This window comes from Oncorhynchus kisutch, linkage group LG14 (assembly GCF_002021735.2).
Source record: "Oncorhynchus kisutch isolate 150728-3 linkage group LG14, Okis_V2, whole genome shotgun sequence".
In the NCBI taxonomy this organism is placed as follows: Eukaryota; Metazoa; Chordata; class Actinopteri; order Salmoniformes; family Salmonidae; genus Oncorhynchus; species Oncorhynchus kisutch.
In genome coordinates this window covers 70782990-70799123 of record NC_034187.2, presented here as the reverse complement: position 1 = coordinate 70799123, position 16134 = coordinate 70782990, and the positions used below count along the sequence as shown (strand labels likewise).

At 39.8% G+C, this 16134-nt stretch overlaps 1 protein-coding gene across 2 annotated transcripts; it reads left to right on the top strand.

The window, feature by feature from the left end:
- Positions 1 to 2967: 2967 nt before the first annotated feature.
- On the top strand, positions 2968 to 14114 carry LOC109903408 (otolith matrix protein OMM-64). 2 transcript variants are annotated; one of them, XM_020500089.2, is made up of 23 exons: positions 2968 to 3095; positions 3846 to 3907; positions 4439 to 4462; positions 4622 to 4654; positions 4894 to 4944; positions 5053 to 5094; positions 5331 to 5369; positions 6088 to 6123; positions 6215 to 6268; positions 6803 to 6841; positions 7507 to 7554; positions 7915 to 7974; positions 8202 to 8339; positions 8494 to 8529; positions 8654 to 8731; positions 10332 to 11084; positions 11262 to 11507; positions 11632 to 11688; positions 12114 to 12161; positions 12350 to 12397; positions 12819 to 12875; positions 13133 to 13226; positions 13328 to 14114. In XM_020500089.2, exons 1-22 carry the CDS (start codon positions 3085 to 3087, stop codon positions 13171 to 13173), a joined length of 2001 nt encoding a protein of 666 aa, XP_020355678.1. In that variant the 5' UTR covers positions 2968 to 3084; the 3' UTR covers positions 13174 to 13226; positions 13328 to 14114. The 2 variants fall into 2 exon arrangements, with proteins under 2 accessions (XP_020355678.1, XP_020355677.1); XM_020500088.2 differs by having other exon boundaries at positions 6797 to 6841.
- The last annotated feature ends 2020 nt before the right edge of the window (positions 14115 to 16134 follow it).

Genomic DNA, 16134 nt, shown 5'->3' with positions numbered 1-16134 from the left:
ACAATAAATCATTAGATTTTCCCATGTGTTAATGATGGCGGATTGATTTCCAAGTTTTTAGTATACGTTGTTTCAAGATGAGTGATGAGAAGAGCATCACCCAACCCATTGGGTATCTCACGACATCCCTATATGTCATGTCTTGAAATATGCAGACAGACGGATTAAAAGTAAGTTTACATTGTAATACCAACTTTCTAGCTCCGCCCACAACTTCCGGAGACTATAGCATTCCCAGAGAGCATGGATTATTGAGTCATTAATAGTTTTACACTTAAGACATGACTCTGCTGTTGTGCTGTAGCATCTGTGCATTTTGTCTCTTGTATAATTAACATTGGTTTATACTGGATTAAGGGTACATTGTTGTTAAATGTAATTTTGTTAGTTATGCTCCAACTCTCTCCCTCCATCTTGTGCCAACATCAGTTCTCCTGAAGTCTTGGTTCCAGTAGTTTATATTATTTTCTAAGAGATTGTCATTTGGATATGCTCCCTGCAAGGTTTTGTATATCTTCCCTATCGTATGAATACCCCTTTCTGTCTCAAATACGATTCCCTCAAGGTTGCTCTAATGTCCAACACATTTCTAATCCAAATTTTGTGATATGTAACTCTTATGTTGCATGTATTTGATACTATCTACATTGGTCTGTCCAAAATTACTTTTTAATTCTGTCATGGAAATGAATGTATTTCCTGTTACCATGTCTTTTACAATTGCTATGCCTTTAGTTTTCCATGTGGACCAATTTATCAGTGAATTGTGAAAAGCTATCCAAGGAATGTTCCATAGGGTTGTGTTTTTAGGAAGGCACATTGGTTCTTGTAGAATACTTTCATTTTCTTCCATGTTGTTACAGTGTTTTTAACTATGAAGTTGTTAATGTTCTTAGCTTTATCCTTTGAAAATAGACATGTAAAAATATTCTGGGGATGAGCATCCACATCTTCAATATGTACCCATTGTTCCTTTTTAGATGCACTATGCAGAAATCGCTCCACCATTTCCTGGCTGCTATTATTCTAATAGTTTGCCTAATTTCAGTGTATGTGACTAAACAAGCAAGTATAGTGTAGAGAATCACTGGACCATCTAAACCGCTTTCCATAACCAAAAATATAGAATTTTCATCTGTTTGAAGCTGGTGTACAAAACCGAAAGGGTAAAAGAGCCAAAACTAACGGGAAGCAGAGAAATAGCACACATAAAACAGATATACCCCTTCATAGTCTTGCTTCCAATGAGAATGACAGCTCTATAACACACATTTCTATGTGAATTTGGTCAGATCGCCCAAAAAGTTACATATTGCAGCTTTAACTATATGTCGCAAGTATTAGCCTTGGGTAGTGAGTTGATACAATTCCAAGTCTGGAAGGTTAAAACCACCCTCAGACTTAGGAAGATGTAAAACTTTCCTTTTTGTTCTATGAATATTATTTGACCATATAAAGTATTATATGACCGAGTATACTATGTGTGGGAGAATTGGTCAAGTTAACAACAGGGAGTTAATATGATTGGAAGCTTCATCTTCTATTCTGTTACAGTAACTATCTATTGGCTTTTCGCCTAATTACCATACAAACGTTAACATTAGCATCAGATTAGCATCTGAAACAGTCAATCCCCAATCCTCAAGAGAGTTAAATCTGACCTATAAGAAAAAGTCCAGACCCATTATAATCCTGCCAGTGGGGTATCTTGCATGTGAAAATGTCTTGATGAATGTTTTCATCAGGTTAGTAGAAGAGTTATTTGACAAGCATGCAAGAAGAGTTTGGGTTGGAACTACGAAACAAAAACTATCCTTTCTCTTCAACACTGGCTTTAAAAGTTTCCTCAGAGTGAGAGTGTAAGTCTGTGATGCAACTTGTGAGGAGTGAAATGATAAGGGTGATAATGTAGCAACTTTTCTTTTTCCATAGAGATGGTACTAAAGTTATCCATGTTGGTCCAGGTTTATCTTTATGTCAATGTCTCAAAACCTAACATGCTAAATCCTAATCATCATCACTAATGAAGTCACTGAAAGTTGATTGGGTGGGACAAAGTCCTAGACTATCACAGAGGTTCCCAACACTGCTAGAAAACGTCATCAAAAAGTTACAAGGCTTTAACTATGTTACAACATTCTTAAAAATGGTAACATCAAGGCACACTATTTGCCTTGATGTTTGCTTCCCTGTTTCAACCATACTGAACCTTGTAAGAAGGTTCTCTACTGCCTAATGTAAAACAAAGAAAGACTGAAGGTCTCTCAACAATCTCCTCCTCTCCGGCTGGCATTCAGCTCTGACAAGAATGTAAAGATTTTAGGGACAGATTTGATGAAGCTTACTTTTTTTTTTTTTACAACATGTTCAACATCCTGTGTCGGTGAGCATTACATAACCTTCATAAATAGAATTGTAGAACCCATTCCTCTACTGCCATTGACTCTCAGTTCACACCATAAAAACATCACAACATACCTACTTTATATCTGGCTACATCATACCCTTACCACTAGATAACTTCTAGGCAGGTAGTCTACGAGTAGCCTGCTATGCCAAGAAAAAAGCACAGAGTAATAAGCACGTGGTTAAAATCCAAGAACATTTCCTGCCTAACCACACATCTGTGTTTTGTTCCCCAGAAGAGCACACCAACCACAGCTCACTTGAGAAACACAATTAAAATCTCACGGGCAAACAAAAGAAATAAAACAACAAAACGATCTACACACCTAAGTGATATGTTTGGGTACTTTGAGAGGGGGGCGGGGTGAGTGTATGCTATGAGTATGTGTGAGGGGCTGAATGTTTAGGGGAGAGATATGGGGGATTGATTCAGATCACTGTTTGGAAACACAAACAAAGTTGTCAGAGCCTCTCTCAACCTTATTTTAAAGGAGTGCAATGATGTTCCTCTGCAAGCCCCCTGTGTCTCTCTGTGTGTCTCACAGGCTCTGCCCCCTAGGAGCGGAGGGAGTGGTGAAAGTATAAAACCCCTTGGGTTCCCTCCAGCCAGACTGTAGACCTACTGGAAACTATAGAGACACCTGAGTGTTGCCCCACTGGCTAAACTATCCCATCACAATGTTGTCACGGTAAGTGAATACTAACACAAGGATGGCTAGCTTTTGGTATTTATTTGGAACTTACATGTGTGTACGGGTACTTATACAATTACTCAATCTATTTGGACATATATCTGTATTCTTGGGGGAAGTTTTATTTGTCACTCTACATGTAGAATGAAACCTGAGAAGTTTACATCTGCTTTGGGTATTTCAATGATGGCAAGAGGGGATAGTTGAATGAATTGTTTTTGTGTAGATCACAATATGTTGGAGATGTAGTTCTTTTTCTTATTTAAGATTTCCTTGTTCATTTCTAAACTCCAATAACAATAGGATAAAAACCCAATAATGATTGTGGTACGAGATAAAATGATGGGACTCTAGACAGTCTTTAAAAAGCTTTTGAGAAGTCAGAATTTGAGAAAGTCTAAATGTTTAATAAACACCCTGTGTTTGACTTTTCATTATATTACAAAGATCAAGTACATCATCTAACAACTTTGAATTGGTTTTAGTGATCAGTAATTATCCATAAGATATGTTGAACATAAGAACCTTTCCCTGCTGCAAGGTACATATATTCACATGTGTTATAATGCTATGAGCAGGGCAAACACATTTCCTGCAACCTTCCATTCTCAAATAGTCGTTTTAAAATGTTCCACTGCCACTAAAAACCCTAAGATGGCTTCTAGGAGAACACAGACTATCTGTTTGACTAAATTATTGTTTAAAAAGTGAAGTGACCAGTTATATCTTTTTTTCTTATTCTAACAGACTGTTGATTGTTCCTTTGATCTTTGCTTTGGCTGGTCTTGCTATCTCAGCCCCTGTTAATGGTAAGAAAACATGCAAGTAAACATTCTTCTAAATCATATAAATGTGGGTGAATTTAGAATTCTTCCATCAGTAACTACAGTTTAATAATAATGACAATTTTATAGTTATGTGCACAAGATGTTGTCTAGATGATGGTTTTTATTTAAGTTGAATTTCATTCATCATGCTTCACCTTTCCAGTTATCCAGTTTAAGCTACTCTAAGCTACACTGCAAACATAAAGTGAGCAAATATATAAACTGAAATGACCATGACATAATGTTTAAGTGAGGAGGCTTATCCAATGTATACTGCGACCTCCATCCATCTCATTGAACCACAATGGGAGTCCTCTGCTTCTCCACAATGGCAGTGTAATCAGAACCCTGGTCTCTCTGTGGAGACACAAAAGAGGTCTGTTGTCCTTTGCCTGATGTGGGGTAGAGAGAGGAGTAGGGTGGGCCTCATATATGACCCATTCAAATGGAGCTAGTTCCCCAAACCACTAATCATGCTCCCCTAATGCTATCTAATGCATATTTATTTGACAGATGGAACCGAGGCAGACAATGATGGTAATGTGTAATTTGTGTTTTATCATGACATTCATAATCACCACAACAGTTAAAAAGTACATGCAAATCAGCTTTGTTAATTAAAAGTGGTTTTCTATTCAGTCTGAACTAGTGTTTATGCTGGTGTAATGACACCATTCCTTGTGCTGTGTGTTTCAGAGAGAGCTGCCCCCTTGCTAGTGCACCTTAAAGGTAAGCACACGGACAACCCCTCTACACATATAGGTTACGTATGGATCGCTTCCGATATGTGCTTTGTTGTTTTATTTCATTTCCATTTGAAAACAATGGACTGAAACCTCAACAGTGCTAAAAGTCAAACCATTTGACTGTTGCATAATTGGATACATTAAGATACTGAGTTTTCCAGTTTGGTATTGGCTTAGCTGGGTGATCATTGGCAAGGGGCGCTATGATACTTTTTTTCTCAGGTGACAAAGATGGCGGAGGCCTCACAGGGAGCCCGGATGTAGTCTCCGCAGGTTTGTACTGACGCCAATGTATCTCCTACCTAATACCTTCTTAACCACTCAAGGTATGCACCATTTTATACTGACGGACACTAATAAGAAATCCTCTGTTGTTCACAGGGACCACAGATGGGACTGATTCCAGTAAAGAGCTATCAGGAGGTATGAGGGTCTGGGTCTGGGGATCTTTCCATCAAGGAAGAAGTTAATGCCATCTTGAGTGAATGATGTAGAACCAACTCAACTAGACTTTCAAGGAAACCAACTCTGTAGATTAGAAAACAAGAATGAATATGCCGATTCCCTAAGAAAGTAAAACATTTCCCCTCACAGTACCAGTGAAGAAAGTTCAACATGAGAGAAGGAACGCTGAGCTGTTGGTCATGATTTGTTTTTAGGTGCAGTGGATTCCTCACCTGATACAACAGACACCCCAGGTCAGTGTGTGTGTGTGTGTGTGTGTGTGTGTGTGTGTGTGTGTGTGTGTGTGTGTGTGTGTGTGTGTGTGTGTGTGTGTGTGTGTGTGGGTGGGTGTGGGTGGGTGGGTGGGTGTGTGTGGGTCTGTTGACAACACATGTTGAGCTGCTCAGACTATAATGTAAGAAACACACACCTCATTCATTAGCCACAATTATCAAAATTACATCAAATAATTAGTGAGCATACAAAATGGGCCTGCTATAAGACTATAAAAAACACTTAACTATCCCCTATAGAGGATCTGCAATGGGGGATACTCACGTACAGTATAACAACACCCCCCCCCCCCCCCCCCCGAAACAGAGCTAAACAAATGCTTTCTAGACCAGACAGTAAATGTCCAGACAGTAAACCAAAGGGGTCTCAAATCCAAGCCAAAGGTATATCAAGGCTCGCCAAAAACCACGTTTCCCAATTCCCCAAACCTCCTCATGACATAACACATTGTTTACTTACTGTCATTCTTTAACACCCACTATAAACTGCATCAGATGTCTTAGAGGAATACATTATCTGAAAGACAGTAAGCCCAATCAAAACCAGTTACCAAGGAAACATGTCATGGTAATATTAATCTTACCCAGACAGATTTTAGTACTGAAGAATCCATGGCTAAAACTTCTAATGCCAAACGTCTAATTCCAACTCACCTGATGTTTGTTCTTCATTTATCAGATGCCAGTAGCAGTGATATATTCCCAGACACAAACAGTGAGAAACCAATTCATTTGAATTCAATGAAAAACACTCTATACTAGGGATTTCACAGAGAGCATCATACTCACCCTTCCTTGTCCTACAGACAGAGATACCAGCGTGGAAACTACAGGCAATCCTGATGACTCTGATGCCCCAGGTGAGACCTAGGAGCAAAATACACAAAGGTCAATGATAAGGGTTAAGGGCAAAGGTCGAAATCATTTGATAACAATGCAGGATGTACAGATGCATTCTTCTATCGTGTGTCACAGCACTGCGTACCACACATTAGCCTCTGAGTGAAAATCTGTGAGGGAAAGTCAGACACACCCTAAAATGATTTCCATGGTGACGATGAGAATGCATGGCATTTGTTGTTTCCCCAGGCCACACTGGCCTGTGCTGTGCTGTAATGTGCTTTTTAAATATATATATATTTTTACAGTAGTTACTGCATCTGTCTGTCTACTTTCAAGTGAGAATTGGACAACCCTGGGGGAAGAAATACTGCAGCCATACATCTATTGTCAAGCATTAATCAAATAAACAATTTTAGTGGCAGTTAACATCAGCAGCAAATATATGGCCAAACTACTGTATGGTTATGTAATCATGTTCAATAACAAGGTAGGAAATGATACAGTATTTTCATACCTTCCAATAACATTAATGTCATTATGTTAAGATGCAGCTGAAGCAGCAGGCAGCCAAGATACAACGGATGCAGCTGGTGAGTGAAACAATATGTTTTGAGAGATGTTCTTGCTACCCAATGTCAAAGTTGTCTCATTCTTTTGGACACAAAAGCTACTTTAGTCAAAACAAAGATACAAAATGAAAGGCACATTCTTCTAGACTAGAGTTATCATACCTAGTAATATAATAAAGTACAAAATGATAGTTCATCTGATACCTAGTAATATAATAAAGTACAAAATGATAGTTCATCTGATACCTAGTAATATAATAAAGTACAAAATGATAGTTCATCTGATACATGGTTAAATAAAGGTGAAATAAAATAAATGAATAAATAAAATAAATGAAATAAAATAAAAAAATAAATAAAAAACATAGTAATATAATAAAGTACAAAATGATAGTTCATCTGATACATAGTAATATAATGATACAGAAATACTGTTACATTACTAGCACCTTGAGTGGAGTTGCCAACAACCGGATGCATCCTGTTTTCAGGGATACAGCTATCTTCAACCTAGCTTCCTTTTCCACTGAAAAGTGGATGTGTGAACTCCACTCAGGCGTTTCTTTTACTCCTTCTACATTAGGTTACATTATTAGCTGAGTCCACATGGCTACGTTAATGGAGGGATGTAGGGTAGAGCTGATGATGACTGTCAGTACATGATCAAATATGATCTGTTTTTTCAGATGCCTCTGAGGCTGTGGCAGAGACCGTAGACACTTATGATATACCAGGTGAGGGCACATCTTGCAGCACAGAAAGCAATGGCAGACTTCACAACCACTGAGCCTAAATCTTCAAGTCCTTCATCACTGTGAATGATAATTTTGACTTGACATACGTCAATCAATAGATAGACAGATCAACAATAAGTATTGGAATTGTGATACACCCAGTTATTGGAATTGGGATACTGACCCAGGACTGTTTAGTATAGGTCAAATATAGTGCACTGTATAGGTAATAGGGTGCCATTTGGGACGTACCCTAAAACAATTAACTCATTCTAGACTAGGGCCACAATAACACTCACCCATGACAAAACGGCCGTAAATTGTTTGAATTTTGACTCATTTAGTCTGTCTTCACCACAGATACAGATGGTGCTGATGACAGGGAGAAGGTGTCAACAGAGGTGTCAACAGAGGATTTGGGTAAGACCCATTCTCTCTGACTTACTTACACAATAACCAAACTCTAACTTCACAGATCATCAGAACATACTAACATTATCATTGTAACAAACATTATCATTGTAACAAGCATTATCATTATAATAAACATAATCAGTGTAACAAACATCGCTGTAAAAATCAACAGGTCTATGTTGTTAATTAATAAATATAATACATTTATGTTGCTAATTAAATTATGATTTCAGACTCAGCAGGTGTGGATAAGTCTCCAGAAAGTGACTCCACAGAGTCTCCAGGAAGTGACTCCGCAGAGTCTCCAGGAAGTGACTCCACAGAGTCTCCAGGAAGTGACTCCACAGAGTCTCCAGGAAGTGACTCCACAGGTAAAATGTGTTTAAAGCAGACATTGTGACAGTCCTGACACACATACACTGATCCCCCATTCAAAGCATTGATAAGTAGACAATACATTATCCTGTCTAATATGATTAGGTACTCATAATAAAACACACAACCAACTTTTTGTTTCTTTTCAAGATGAAGTGCTGACAGACGTGCAAGCTGACTCTGCTGGTAAGTATGAGGAACAACATCAAGGTTTTATTGTAATGTTGTTCTAGACAGGTTCATTGGCAATTCAAAGACATCAAATAATAGGTGACGGCAGTTTGATGACATAAATCATGTGTTATTGTAGATGTCACCAGTGATGACATGGATGAGGCCACAGAGACGGACAAAGATGATGACAAGAGTGACGACAAGAGTGATGCAGGTGTGTTTAGTTGACATTTCTGAACTGGACATTGATTGCCTGGGAAACTGTAATTTTGAGCTGTTCTATCCTTCAGTTGGTCATAAACCTGTTTTTGACTTCCTTCTCATCTGCATCCTCTTGGTGCAGATGAAAAGGATGCCGCAGATGAAGAAAAAACGTTAGATAACGACTCTGCAGGGGAGTGTGCTCATTGAAGGTTACGTTAGTCTCTCACCCAAGGGTCACGATAGGGTAGGTCTTATCACTGGCCTCCCAAAAGGCTCAATACTAAGATCTCTCTTGTTCTCACTTGGTTCTACATATTCTACTTCATATAGCCTAACACAGTAGTTCCCAAACTTTTTATAGTCCCGTACACCTTCAAACATTCAACCTCCAGCTGCATGACCCCTCTAGCACCAGGGTCAACAAAGTCTCAAACGTTGTTTTTTGCCATCATTGTAAGCCTGCCACACACACACTATACGATACATTTATTAAACATAAGAATGGGTGTGAGTTTTTGTCACAACCTGGCTCGTGGTAATCCAGTTGTTTGTGTTATCCGTTTCGGGAAAGTACCTGCGTAATTGCACACCCAACTCACTCAGGTGCTTCGCTATATCACACTTGACATTGTCCGAAGGCTTGAGTTCATTTGCACACAAAAAAATCATACAATGATGGAAAGACCTGTGTGTTGTCCTTGTTAATGCAGACAGAGAAGAGCTCCAACTTCTTAACCATAGCCTCAATTTTGTCCCGCACATTGAATATAGTTGCAGAGAGTCCCTGTAATCCTAGATTCAGTCTTGTGAGAAACTCTTCATCATGCAAGTGGTCAGACAGGTGAAAATGACGGTCAGTAAAGAAAACTTTAAGCTCGTCTCTCAATTTGAAAAAAACTTGTCAATACTTTGAACCTTGATAACCAGCGCATTTCTGTATGTTGTAAAAGCGTTACATGGTCGCTGCCCATATCATTGCATAGTGCAGAAAATATACGAGAGTTCAGGGGCCTTGCTTTAAAGTTAACCATTTTAACTTTTAGTTTGCAAAACGTTTTTCAAGCTGTCGTTTTTCAAGGCATTCCCTTGGCAGCAAGAGCCTCTCGGTGGATGCTGCAGTGTACCCAACGCGCTTGCACACGCGTTACCACTCCACTATGTCCCTCTGTCATGGCTTTTGCGCCATCAGTACAGATATCAACATGAGCAGCAGCTACGTTTGGCTACATATGGACCGTTAGTGGAATTCCAGCGAGCGAGTAATGGTTAACCATCTAGTGTCCAGCGAGCGAGTAATGGATGTTAATTATTTGACTAGGCTAACTGTATTTGACTTTGTTGTTATTTCGCTGAACACTAGATGGTAAAATTTTATTTTTGGCAGTGAAACAAGGCAACTCAGGCAAGAAAATGTATTACCAAATGTTTAGCCCAGTTGGAAAATATAAATGGACGGTTTGAAAATGGACGGTTTAAAAACAAATGTGAATCACATTTTTATTTGGCATACCCCCGACGGCATTGTACGTATCCCTGGGGGTTTGGGAATACCTGCCCTAACAGAACCGTATTCATTACCAGGATGTCTTAACATTCTCACTTGTCTGCAGATGCTGCCACAGACAAAGATGACAGTGATGAGGATAAGGACACTGAACTAGATGGTAAGGCCCATGCAGAAGACACACAGACAGAAGAAGCGGCAGACAGCGACAGCAAACAAGGTGCTGCAGACTCAGACTCTGACACAGACGATGACAGGCCAGAGAAAGACGTTAAGAACGACTCAGATGACAGCAAGGACACCACCGAAGACGACAAACCAGACAAAGATGATAAGAAAAACAGAGACAGCGCAGACAACAGCAATGATGACAGCGATGAGATGATCCAGGTCCCCAGGGAGGAACTAGAGCAGCAGGAAATGAACCTGGAGGGGGGAGGAGTGATTGGCAGCCAGGAGGAGACTGTAGCAGCAGACATGGAGGAGGGGAGTGATGTGGGGGACCAGAAGCCCGGCCCTGAAGACAGCATCGAGGAGGGAAGCCCTGTAGGGAGGCAAGATTTTAAGCATCCACAGGATTCCGAGGAGGCGAAGCTGGAGGCAAATGAGGAGGAGGAGCTGGAGAAGGAGACAAAGAAGGAGGAGGAGTTGGAGGAGGCAGAGGAGGAGAGAAAACTAAAAACAATAGAGTACCACAGTCAGGAGGACAGTAAGGATGAAAGTGAGGCTGAACCAGACTCCAACAGTAAAAAGGACATTGGGACCAGCGATGCCCCTGAACCACAAGAGGATGACAGTGAAGAGGACACTGAAGCCCAGTCAGAAGACACTGATGATAGCATGATGAAGGAGCCCAAAGGTGAAGTTACCACTACAAAACCATAGAAATGTAGCTAATAATTAGGCCAGGTCATGTGGTCAGGAAAAACAGCTAATAATGAAAAGTACATATGTGATTCCATGTAAAAGATGGTGTAGTATTGTTCGTGACAATGGTATTATATTGTGGTAACTGAAACACTTCTTTCTGATATAGATTCTGACGATGCTGAGTCTGACAAAGATGATAAGGACAAGAATGATATGGACAAAGAAGATATGGACAAGGATGATATGGACAAGGATGATATGGACAAGAATGATATGGACAAAGATGATATGGACAAAGATGATATGGACAAAGATGATATGGACAAGGATGATATGGACAAAGATGATATGGACAAAGATGATATGGACAAAGATGATATGGACAAGGATGATATGGACAAGGATGCCTCTGGTAAGTCTCTCTATCTTGTGTGTCACTTAATCACCTTGCCTGTTTTTCAGCTGATCCATGCAGTAGTGAATAAAAGAGTTGTCAAGTAACCTATGTCAAACGGTCCATCATTTTATCTTCATAGACTCAGTGGATGACCAATCTGAATCAGATGCGGAGCCAGGCGCAGATTCACACACAGGTTTATTTCCTCTGATCCTGAATAATATCACTGGGGCTTTCAAATGGCTTGTTCTTTAGCTGTTGTAACATTCAAATTCATTATTGTGGCTCAACATAATATATATGAATCTGTTTTTTAGATGAGGATGAGACCAACGAGGATTAACATTTTTTTTAAATGCATGTGAAATAAAAAACATTGGCCATACAAATGTATGTATTCTAAATAATGTATGTATTCCAAATACATTTACAAATGTGTATCATGGATTAAAATACATTACAAAATGCATTAAAAAATACATTATTTGGCCATTTATTTTATTTCACACGTATATCCTAAAATGCATCAAAAAATATATTTCAAATCATTTGTTTTTCTCGTATGTATGTAATATTAATTGAAATAGTAATAACAAGGCTGATTCGTGTTTTTTTCCGCAGATGTCGATGAGATAGATGGGGAAGAAACAATGACTCCAGATTCAGAAGGTAAGGCCCAAAACTGACTTACTTCTTGGGGTAGTTACCAATGAAAGGACCAAGCATTCCAAGGCTTCCTCGCCAGGGGAAGAAACTGTGCATTTGTGTTCACCAGTCAACTCAGTCAACGAGCCACAAAATAAACACATCTTTTGTCCTTGTGACTTTTCTGATCAGATGTCTGTTTGTTTGAACAGAGATAATGAAGTCTGGTGAGATGGACTCGGTTGTCGAGGCAACTGAAGGTAAGAGAGGAGACAGGACTGCCCTGCCTGATGCCTCCCACAGCTCACATCAATAGACACTATGCAGACACAAACATGAATCCGCCTGTACGCACACAAAAACACGCACACACACACGTACACAGGAATCCAGGGCACTTTGCTGTGGCTAGACCAGTTAAATAAACAACTCTAATGAACTCACCAGAGGTTTGGTGTGGAGTACTGGCTGTGTTTGTGCTAAATTGTGTGTGTGTGTGATTGTGCTAAATTGCTTTGTGCTAAATCCCCCCCCCCCCCCCCCCCCCCCACACACACACACGTTTATCCAAAGCACATGATGAGCTGGGAATGACAAGTATGAGGATGTGACAGAGCAACACACAGACGACAGAAAGTTATTGGAATAAATGTGGGTTTTTTTCTCTCTCGGCCGTTCCAGCTGACATTCTGGACCAACCAGACCAACAGGATGACATGACACAGGGCGACTCGCAGGGTAATGTCATCAAAACACTGCAATCCACCAAACCATGTCAGCACTTTAATATATAATAATATATGCCGTTTAGCAGACGCTTTTATCCAAAGGGACTTAGTCATGCGTGCATCCATTTTATGTGCGCACATTTTACATTTCCATTACATACTTATTTGACCCGTCTCTCACTCTGACATACATTTATTGTACGGTATGATGCAGTCAGATGCTGTTGTATTCACTTCTATGTACTGTATATCTCATTTGATTTACAGCCGCTGATGCTGCTGCCACCGCCCTGGCAGCCCAGTCTTAGCCCTGTGGGTTGAGCCCACAGCACGTTGTGGATGGAATCAGACATTTTGATAGGTACCTAAGCCCATTGATTTGTACTTACTAATGAGAGGAGAGGTATCCTGTACATTGAAATAATATATAATCATTTCACATTCCGTCTCCTTTCATTGCAGACCCATCATGGTGAATCTCACAGAAAACTGACAACAAGCAATATCAACAAAAACTTTAGTCAAATGTTGCTCTTAAGTTCCTTAACCCTCTTTTGCCACTCAAAATGGTGAAGGTGTGTGCAGTGTCTATGAGGATAAAATTAAATTATTCTACTTTTTTTGGTGTACATTACATTTTTACCCACTTTTTGACTGTATTGTTTTTTGGGTAGTTGGGCATTGAATCATGAAGAATGTCAACTTTGTTTTTTGTTAAAGACATTTTATGTAGTTACACTCCTGTCGTATCAACTAGCATATTGATAAAATGGTCACTATGTTCTCTTACAATGCCCTTGAGAATACCAGAAGTCTGTTTTTTAATTCAGTCATTGTAGGTTTGCTATGTTTCTGCAGGGTTCCTACTGGTTACCTCCTGCTTTCATATGATGCATTGATGTCTCAGTCCTTGACAGAAAGCTCAATTGGCACGTTGTCCTTCTAACTGATAACAGCTGCTACATTTGAAAAATAACTCAGACTGACTCACAGCTCAACATTCGTTTTTAAATTATGAACAACATTAGGTCATTTATACAAAATGAAGTGTACATATGTTTTATGACGCAACAATGTCTTTGATATGGTATACAAAACAAATCTAGAGAAAGTACTAAAAAAGTGTGATCTACATTAGTCGGAAAAGATTGTAAAATAACAATTGTATAGACATAATGAGAATGTCATTTGAATATGTACACAGGGGGGAAATCTAATAAAGACTGAGTTGTCAGCAAGTTTTTGGGGATAAAAAGCTGTATGTGTGTGTTTTGTGAATCAGCTGATGAAACGAGTAGCCGGTAAAAAGCCTACTCACAGACTCCCAGGACTTTCAAATCATATGGTATTTGTCACACGCTTTGTAAAGAACAGGCGAAATGCATACTTTACAATAATATCAACTATAAATAATATGATAACATCAAATGTATACAATACAATATCATAATAATAATCAATAGAGTTACGAGAATTTGACACACATGTCAAGTTCAATAGCCATGTTTTGAAGTTGCAAAGTCCTACATCTGGGGTCTGATAACAGCACACTTGTAACCGACACAGTAATAAAAGGGGCCATGCCAATGACAATGATGACATGAAGAAGAAGTGTGAAGTGGCCTGGAACCCCCCCCCCCCCCCAAGTTGGCTGGATGTTCTTTGAGCGTGAAAACCCCAGCAGCGTTGCAGTTCTTGACACAAACTGGTGCGACTGGCACCTACTACCATACCCCGTTGAAAGGCACTTCAATCTTTTGTCTTGCCCATTCACCCTCTGAATGGCACACATACACAATCCATGTCTCAATTGTCTCAAGGCTTAAAAACCCTTCTTTAACCTGTCACCTCCCCTTCATCTACACTGATTGAAGTGACATCAATAAGGGACCATAGCTTTCACCTGGATTCACCTGGTCAGTCTATGTCATGGAAAGAGCAGGTGTTCTTAATGTTTTGTACACTCAGTGTAAATGACCAATAACATTGAACTGGTAAGGCTTTTGTACAGTTCACAGGTGTCCTACATTAAAAGGAAATAAATGAAACAATTCTCCAGCACCACCCCAACATCAACATCTTTGATGCGTTTCTATGTTTTGTAGTAAAAAAGATTGAGGAAAATAAGTGTTTCCAATTCCACTTATCTTCCTCCATCTTTTTTGAAACAACACTACACAGAAAGCCATCTGAGACATTACTATTTGCTGTTGAAGACATACTTTTTTTTTTACACATGAACACATTCTGACAAGGTATGACAACAGGACGGTGGTCGGCCTGATCCCTGACGACAATGAGACAGCCTACAGGGAGGAGGTCAGTGACCTGGCAGTGTGGTGCAAGGACAACAACCTCTACTTCAACATGCAAGAGGAGCTGATCATGGACTACAGGAAATGGAGGGCTGAGCACTCCTCCATCCACATCGACGGGGCTGTTGTGGAGCAGGTCGAGAGCTTCATGTTCCTCGGTTTCCACATAACTAAGGAACTATCATGGTCCACACACATCAACAAAGTCGTGAAGAGGGCAGGACAATGCCTCTTCCCCCCTTCTCTCTGATACCTCATGGCAAGCAGTACCGATGCAACAAGTCTGGAAACAACAGGACCCTGAACAGCTTCTACCCCCAAGCTATTAGACTGCTAAATAGTCAGTTAAATAGTTAACCAATAGCTACACGGAATATCTGCATTCACCCTTTTTGCTCTAACTTTTTGTCTCATCACATATGCTGCTGCTACTGTTTTTGATCTATCCTGTTGCCTAGTCACTCTAATCCTGGTTATATTTGCATATCTATCTGTAACAATGTGCGCTGAGAGCTGGGAAGCAAGTTCAGGGAGTGAGTGTTTTAATAAATAAACACAATGTAATACAAGAACAAGAAACACTAACAGCACACAGACATGACACAGAAACAGAAACAATGACACCTGGGGAAGGTACCAAAGGGAGTGACATATATAGGGAAGGTACCAAAGGGAGTGACATATATAGGGAAGGTACCAAAGGGAGTGACATATATAGGGAAGGAACCAAAGGGAGTGACATATATAAGGAAGGAACCAAAGGGAGTGACATATATAAGGAAGGAACCAAAGGGAGTGACATATATAGGGAAGGTACCAAAGGGAGTGACATATATAGGGAAGGAACCAAAGGGAGTGACATATATAGGGAAGGTACCAAAGGGAGTGACATATATAGGGAAGGAACCAAAGGGAGTGACATATATAGGGAAGGAACCAAAGGGAGTGACATAT

Coding starts and splice junctions, on each gene's coding strand:
- LOC109903408 (XM_020500088.2), top strand. Junction 8,732..10,331: donor TGACGACAAGAGTGATGCAG/GTGTGTTTAGTT, acceptor ACTTGTCTGCAG/ATGCTGCCACAGACAAAGAT. Junction 11,085..11,261: donor CATGATGAAGGAGCCCAAAG/GTGAAGTTACCA, acceptor TTTCTGATATAG/ATTCTGACGATGCTGAGTCT.